This window comes from Charadrius vociferus, unplaced genomic scaffold (assembly GCF_000708025.1).
Source record: "Charadrius vociferus isolate BGI_N301 unplaced genomic scaffold, ASM70802v2 scaffold92, whole genome shotgun sequence".
In the NCBI taxonomy this organism is placed as follows: domain Eukaryota; kingdom Metazoa; phylum Chordata; class Aves; order Charadriiformes; family Charadriidae; genus Charadrius; species Charadrius vociferus.
Window position 1 is genome coordinate 5,078,069 of NW_009647874.1, and position 7,115 is coordinate 5,085,183.

Here is a 7,115-nt window from a genome sequence, read left to right on the forward strand (position 1 = left end):
GCTCTCCCCCAACCCTGTAGCGCATGGGGTTGTTGTGACCCAAGTGCAGGACCCAGCACTTGGCCTTGTTGAACCTCATACCATTGGCCTTGGCCCATTGATCCAGCCTGTCCAGATCCCTCTGTAGACCCTTCCTACTCTCAAGCAGATCAACACTCCTACACAGCTTGGTGTCATCTGCAAACTTACTGAGGGTGCACTTGATCCCCTCGTCCAGGTCATTGATAAAGATATGAAACAGAACCGGCCCCAATACTGAACCCTGTGGAACACCACTTGTGACCAGCTGCCAACTGGATTTAACTCCATTCACCACAACTCTTAGGGCCCTGTGATCTAGCCAGTTTTTTACCCAGCGAAGAGTATGCCCATCCAAGTCATGAGATGCCAGTTTCTCCAGGAGAATGCTGTGGGAAATGGTGTCAAAAACTTTACTAAAGTCCAGGTAGACAACATCCCCAGCCTTGCCTTCATCCACTAAGCGGGTCACCTTGTCATAGGAGGAGATCAGGTTAGTCTAACATACTGTTTGCTGTGAGAAGATGTGTAGTCCAAAAATAAAATCTCATATATCACCCATGTGGTGTTCTTTTTGTCACACAGTAATTTTTTAACAGTGCATACCTCCTTATTTATCCGGTCACAGCTTTAGTTGGTGTCCTTTGTAGGTACCCCTTTTAAAAAAAAAGCAAAAAAGATGACCTATTTAATAATTTTTAATGATTGTCTTGAGTATCTTGCTACATATGTAAAAAATGATGTGCAACACTTTGAACATGACTACTAAAAGCGCTCTAAAATATCGAAAAATTTTAACTGTTTTATTCCCACTTAGTGAAATCTTAATAAACAGATCATGGCAGTGTGGTGTCCTGTCAGAGAAAGTGTTTCTTGTAACTGAAAACTGACCAGCTTGCAAATTTAAAATTGAAAATGTGATCGGAATATAAAATATCTTCAGAATTTCTGTGGAGACGTGCATGATATCCTATCACCTCTGAGGGGTGATAATACGGTTACATGTTTATATACAGTTCTGAATAGTTTGTGAAAGCAATTACATCTGTGACACAGAAACCAAGATACTATACCAGTCTTGCTCCCTTTGTTCACTCTGTTGTTATATTGCTGTCAGATGCCGAGCCCCTGAAGTTTTAAATAACCTGGATGTATATTTCCAGTTGAGTTTAATTAAACTTGAATTTCTTTTGTTGGTGGTACTAAGTAATTAAGAACTGCATTTATTTTTGTAAGCTTTGGTAGTTTCACAGAAACAGAATTGTGTTTGCAGCAGGCATATAGGAACACTTTCCACGTAACTTGTCTCTGTAAAAGTGTTGAATAAGTGGAGTTCATTTTGTTTGTTTTATAGGTCTACCTCGATCTCGTAGTCAGACGTGCCTGCCTGAACTGTTAAGATTTCTGGGACAAAATGTACATGCAAGGAAAAATAAGAATGTTGATATCCTTTGGCAAGCTGCTGAGGTATTTATTAATCTAAGCATCTCTGCCTAGTTTAGCTGATTTTCTGTACGCATATGAATCTTCCCCTTTTTTATTACCGATATGTTTGAATTTCTTCATTTGCTTGCATGAAGCTTGGAAATGCTGCCAGGTTAAACCTCCTCTAGAACGAGACATGGGGAGATAAAATGTATTTTCCGCATCAGTATTTTCGCTACAACTCATGCAATGAAGTTCTGCTTTCTCAAAGATGACAAGTTTTGACATCGAAGTCCTGCACAACATTTATGTCTCTAGAAGTACAGGTGTGTTCTCTGACAGAAGGTTATGCATGAGGAAGGAATGATGAATTGTATATCCCATTTCTAGATATGCCGCAGACTAAATGGTGTTCGATTTACAAGCTGTAAAAGTGCCAAGGATAGGACTGCCATGTCGGTCACGCTAGAGCAGTGTTTGATCCTACAGCATGAACATGGAATGGCTCCACAGGTCTTCACCCAGGCTCTGGAGTGTATGAGGAGGTAAGAGTTTGACTGCATCACTTATTCCTAAATGAGGAACCATGCAAACTGTGGGGGAGCAGTGGTCTCTGTTTCTATCAAAAGGAAAAAAAGAAGTAAAATGAAGTCAGAAAATGGCAAAACTGGCTGCTAGAATTCATCCCTCCCTTGCATGTATTAGTGGGTTGCATATGCTAAAGCTGGTTGTTACCAGATTTGTATCAGATGAGCTTTAGTTCTCAGTAGTGAATCAGGAGTTTTCAGAGAAGCATGTAAAAATGTGTTTTCAATTAATGCTGAGCTTACAGAACAGGAAACCGGTGTTTTTTTGAAAGTTGTTTAATGCTGAGGTTACCTGAACTGTCATAGCACTGGATTTCTGAGTTCTAGATCAGGCAGATTTCTCAGGGATGACCTGTCTTTTATTCTCGGAAACACAGACACCTGCAGTTTGCACTGGTTTACCACGTGTCTTCTTTAGCAATGAAACACTGCTCACTGGGTGAAATGTCAGTATGGGTGTTTCACAATACAGCAACCAAGTTTCATCACAACGTGTCAGTGTGCTGTTGTTGTATCAGTATAGTGATGTTCTGTATTCTGAAGCAGCAGAGGTGTTTGCAGAATTAAATACTGTACTAAAAAAAAAAAAAAAAAAAGAAAATCTGTTTACTGTTGTTCAATGCCTTGTTTCAAGCACTGCTGGAAAACTCCGTAACTCACATACCAAAAGAAAGGATAAGAAATCTAGCTTTAGTCTTTATTGATGTAGTTCAACAATGCTGTTCAGTCCTGTTTTTCAACATTCACTCTTACCGAATGTACTGTACTGTGTGTCTTCTCACCAAATTCTGTAGAGTGTTCAATTCTCTTATCCTTTCTGTATGTTTTTGCTGTTTGACCCTTTCTTACTCTTCAGTTACCTAGAAGGAAAATGTCTCTCATAATAACACTTGCAGCCTCTTACACTAATAATTTGGGGTTTATATCTACATCTAATTGGATGTCACTGGACTTTTTTATTTTCACTTTTTTTTCTGTGCTTTTTGCTGCATTGTTACAGAGTACAGTACAAGAAAACTACGTTCAGAGACTAGTTAAACCTTGATATTAGAAACAAAACTTGGAACAGCTTTGTGAGGGAGACGTTATTAACTTAAAATGGAGCTAAGTGGCTCTCAAATATCTTTAAATTGTGTAACTTGTTGACGTAGACATCTGAAAGAAAAAAAAGCTTTGTTGTGCAGTTTATTTAGTAAAAATGAAAATGGGACGGGTATCATACTAGTAATCTTGCTACTTTCTTTAAATTAGTTACTGAGTTTTTTTTAACGCAGTCATGGACGCAATAGAGACAGAGTTTAATAATAACATTGTTTTGGACCTTCAGACTATCAATTTAATATAACACAGAATCAGATAAAATATTGACCCAAGAAAGGCATTGCTTTATGTTGACCTACACAGGGATATTGTAAAAGGGCCAATTTAATCAAAAACCTTTGGCTCGTATGTTCTAGCAACATCAGGGACTTGCTCTGACAGGTGAAAGACGTGACTTTCTCTTCTGTTAAATCTTTGACTGAGAGAGATTGTGCAAAACAAATACTGACTAGTCCTGAATGAATACTAAGTTTAGACCATTCTTCAAGCCTATCACTCTTTCTTCCTTACATCTCATTGCTTTTGTTAAAATTATTTGCCAGTTCTGCTCAGGAACAATGGTACAGAATTAACAAAGCTTAACAAGAGAGATAGGATTAAGGAACAAATCCACCAAAATCCAACTCCACCCAAACCCATTTCAGCCCAGACAGGATGACTTGACCTAGGTGACAGACATACGAAGTGAAAGGGTAGCAAATTGCTTCCAGGGCATTCAGAAAACTTGCTTTTTCTTTTAATTTGGGTCTTTTATTTGTGTAACTGGACTGGAAAAGGGAGGCTTCATTCAGTCTTGAAGAATTCTGAAGTTTCTGGGGCAGTTGGAAGGATAGGGAAGAAGTACTATTAAGCTGTGGGACTCAAAGTATTTCATCTCTTCTCTGCTGGTAACTTTCCAGAGAAGAAAAGCATCCTTGCTTACACTGTTCTTGAAAAATTAAGGAAGCACCTTCTTCTTCCAGGTGAAGTTGGTCTTCAGGGTTGTTAGTTCCCACTTACTCCTCCTCAGGGCTTTCCTTTCCTTCCTAGTCTTGTGACAATTACATGTCTGTGATGATTATGGTCAGTGAGCATGGACATCACAGAGAGAACATTGAGTGCTTGTAGATTCTTGTAGAAATTCAGATACAAGTTTGTGCCTTTCCCCTTAGAAACAGATATCCTATTAGAATAAACTCACTTTTCTGTAAATAAGTCACAGCTTTCCCAGTCCCAAATCAAATATATGCTAACTCACAGCCTACAAATAATAAAATCATCATGATATGTCTGGAAGTCCAAGCTACAGAGGAAATGACTACCTGGCCAGTAAAGGCCACTCAAGAGTCAAAGCCCAACTGGATCACATAGCCTCTTCCATCCACAGCGGTGCCAACACTCTCCACTAGACCTGTGAGTCCCTGCCCTCCCTCCCCCTACCAGATTACTGTCCTGTCAGTACACCAGTGCAGCTGTTTGTATGAATATGCTCTAATCCAGTTTCAGTCAAAATCAGCCTGAGTAGCAAAATCCTTTACAGGTTTAAGGTAGCCCAGTTCCTTTTGATTAAACCAATTAGGAAGTTGTGACACAAGCAGTTCAGCCAACAGAGAAGAGCTGTCTCTGATAGGGGCTCTTGAAAAGCAGCTGGAAATGAGGTAAGGGAAATAATACTTTCTAGCTGCCATGGCGCTGACTAAAAATACTACATAATAAAGCCCTGGCAGTCATGTTTAGATATGACCACTCACTGCAATAAAACAGCCATGATAAAAAGCTTGGTTGGATTTCTTCACTGGTTGACCTGCTTTAAGAATAAAATTGTGGTGGGTTGACCTTGACCACCTGCCAGATGCCCACCCAGCTGCTCTCTGACTCCCCCTCCTCAACAGGACAGAGGGAGAAAATATGATGAAAAAGCTTGTGGGTTGCGATAAAGATCAGAGAGATCCTCTGCAGGTTACTGTTACAGGAAAAACAGACTCGACTTTGAGAAAATTAATTTACTGCCAATAGTTTTGGATGGTAAGAAACAAAGACAAAAATTAAAACACCTTGCCTCCACAACCTGTTTTTGTCCCGGGCCCAAGTAGCTTTGTTCCCAACTCCTCTACCTTCTCCGCACACTGAGCAGTGCACGGGGTGGGGAATGGGGGTTTGTGGTCAGTCCGTAACAGCTCCTCCCTGCTGCTCCTTCCTCCTTGTACTCTTCCCTGACTCCAGCGTGGCTCGTTCCCACGGGCTGCAGTCCAGGATAAACCTGCTTCTGCATGGGCTCTCCACGGGCTCTAGATTCCTGCAGGAAATATTCACCTACTCCACTGTGGTCATCTCCATGGCTGCAGGGGAATCCCTGCTCCAGCACCTGGGGCACGTCCTCCCCTCCCTCCCTGACTTTGGTACTCACAGCGCTGTTTCTCACATCTTTTCCTGTCACTCCTCACTGCCATGCAGTGTTTTGCCTTTTCTTACGCACAGTTTCCCCGAGGCACCACCCACATGGCTGAGGGGTTCAGCCATGCCTGTGGTGGGTCCACTGGAGCTGACTGGAACTGGCACAGGGCAGCCCCAGCCTCTTCTCACAGAGACGATTCCCATACACAAGCCGCATTAGCAGGGAATTTGCTTTGTCTCTTTACCCTGGTCCTCTCCTAGAGGTAGTCTGCTGATGAATGCTTTTATTTACCGTACAATTTGGTATATTTGGTATTTCCAAAAGGTGACTTTTCACCCCTCAGGTGGCAGCAATCTACATGGGCCAACAGTGACAAGGAAAGCACTTTCCAGCTCTTGCCTCCATTCTCACTGTATGTGTCTGTGTCTATGTCTTTGTGTAAAATTGAGTAGCTTGAGATGAATTTTTAATGGTAGAGATGTGGCACGTCATGTTTATAACATCATCTTGTCATTTTGAGCCTTTCTTCCTTCTTTCCCTCTCCCCTTGTTTTTCTTCCTTAGCAATATCCTAAAACACTTTTCCTCCTCCAGACTATTCTGTTGAGCCTTTATCCATCACTTTCCAGACAGCATTAGCTTTCCGCTTCCTGATTCTCCTGACCACACACAGCCCCCCTCCCCCGTCCCCTCAGCTACTACAAAGATAATTGGGATTTGTAGGCATCACAGATTCAATCTGCCCTTATCCAGTGTAGGCACCAGGAGTGAAAACGTATTTTGATCACCAATTTGGATGTGTTAATCCAGATCAGAAATAGAGTTGGTTTAGTTCCCTGCCCACCTAATTCCATTTGACTTGAAGTGTCGCCAGTATCTGAAGGCTGTTTTTCTCTTTCACCACCTCCAGGGTATCTCTGATGTCTTCTAGGAATTTGTCTGTTGGTTACCTAACCTTGCTACACAACCATCCTTTTATGGATGGAGTGAGTACACTTGTTCTAACAGGATCAGGCTCACAGGTTGATTTAGTTGTTGCTTTGTAAACTAAAAATAGAGTTGAACTGCACAGGGTATAAGAGTGATCCAAAATGAAACGCCGCACTACAAAGCCTCGGGTGACCTGAAGAGGTGTTCTCCGCTGGAGGCCTTTGGTGCTCAAAGCAATGTAGAAAGCAGGGGCATAATGAGATGGGCTGTGCAGCATGTCTTGCCTTCACGTGCATATATTTAGGCACTTCAGAAACATGCATTTTGGAGAGCATATTAATACACACCTCAATTCGTGCTAAAGCAGAAAAATACGTGGGTGGTTTGGGGTTTTTTTGTTTACATAATGAGCAGGTAGTCAAGAGGTTAAATTATTTCACTGCAGCCTACCTGGAAAGATGTTTGAAAGGGTCAAATACTACAATGGTTGTTCATGTTCAGCTTGCTTTTCAGAGCTCCACTTCTTTGCAGCATGCGGAAGCATGGCAGAGCAGCATGGGATATTATTGCGTAGTAATCTGAAAGAGTGAACATGGAAAACCATTTATGTTCAACCTACATGTGTTTATTTTCAGTAGACTACAGTACTTCTTTCTTATTTTTCTCTTTTATTCTCTTTCC

The 7,115-nt window shown here is 41.4% G+C and overlaps 1 protein-coding gene across 1 annotated transcript in view; it reads left to right on the forward strand.

The window, feature by feature from the left end:
* The window catches only part of INPP4A (inositol polyphosphate-4-phosphatase, type I, 107kDa), a 53,120-nt gene that overhangs the window by 41,446 nt on the left and 4,559 nt on the right, over positions 1-7,115 (forward strand). The window contains exons 23-24 of the mRNA XM_009883096.1: positions 1,373-1,485; positions 1,834-1,988. Of these exons, the coding sequence (XP_009881398.1) occupies positions 1,373-1,485; positions 1,834-1,988 (268 nt within the window). The remainder of the gene's footprint in view (positions 1-1,372; positions 1,486-1,833; positions 1,989-7,115) is intronic.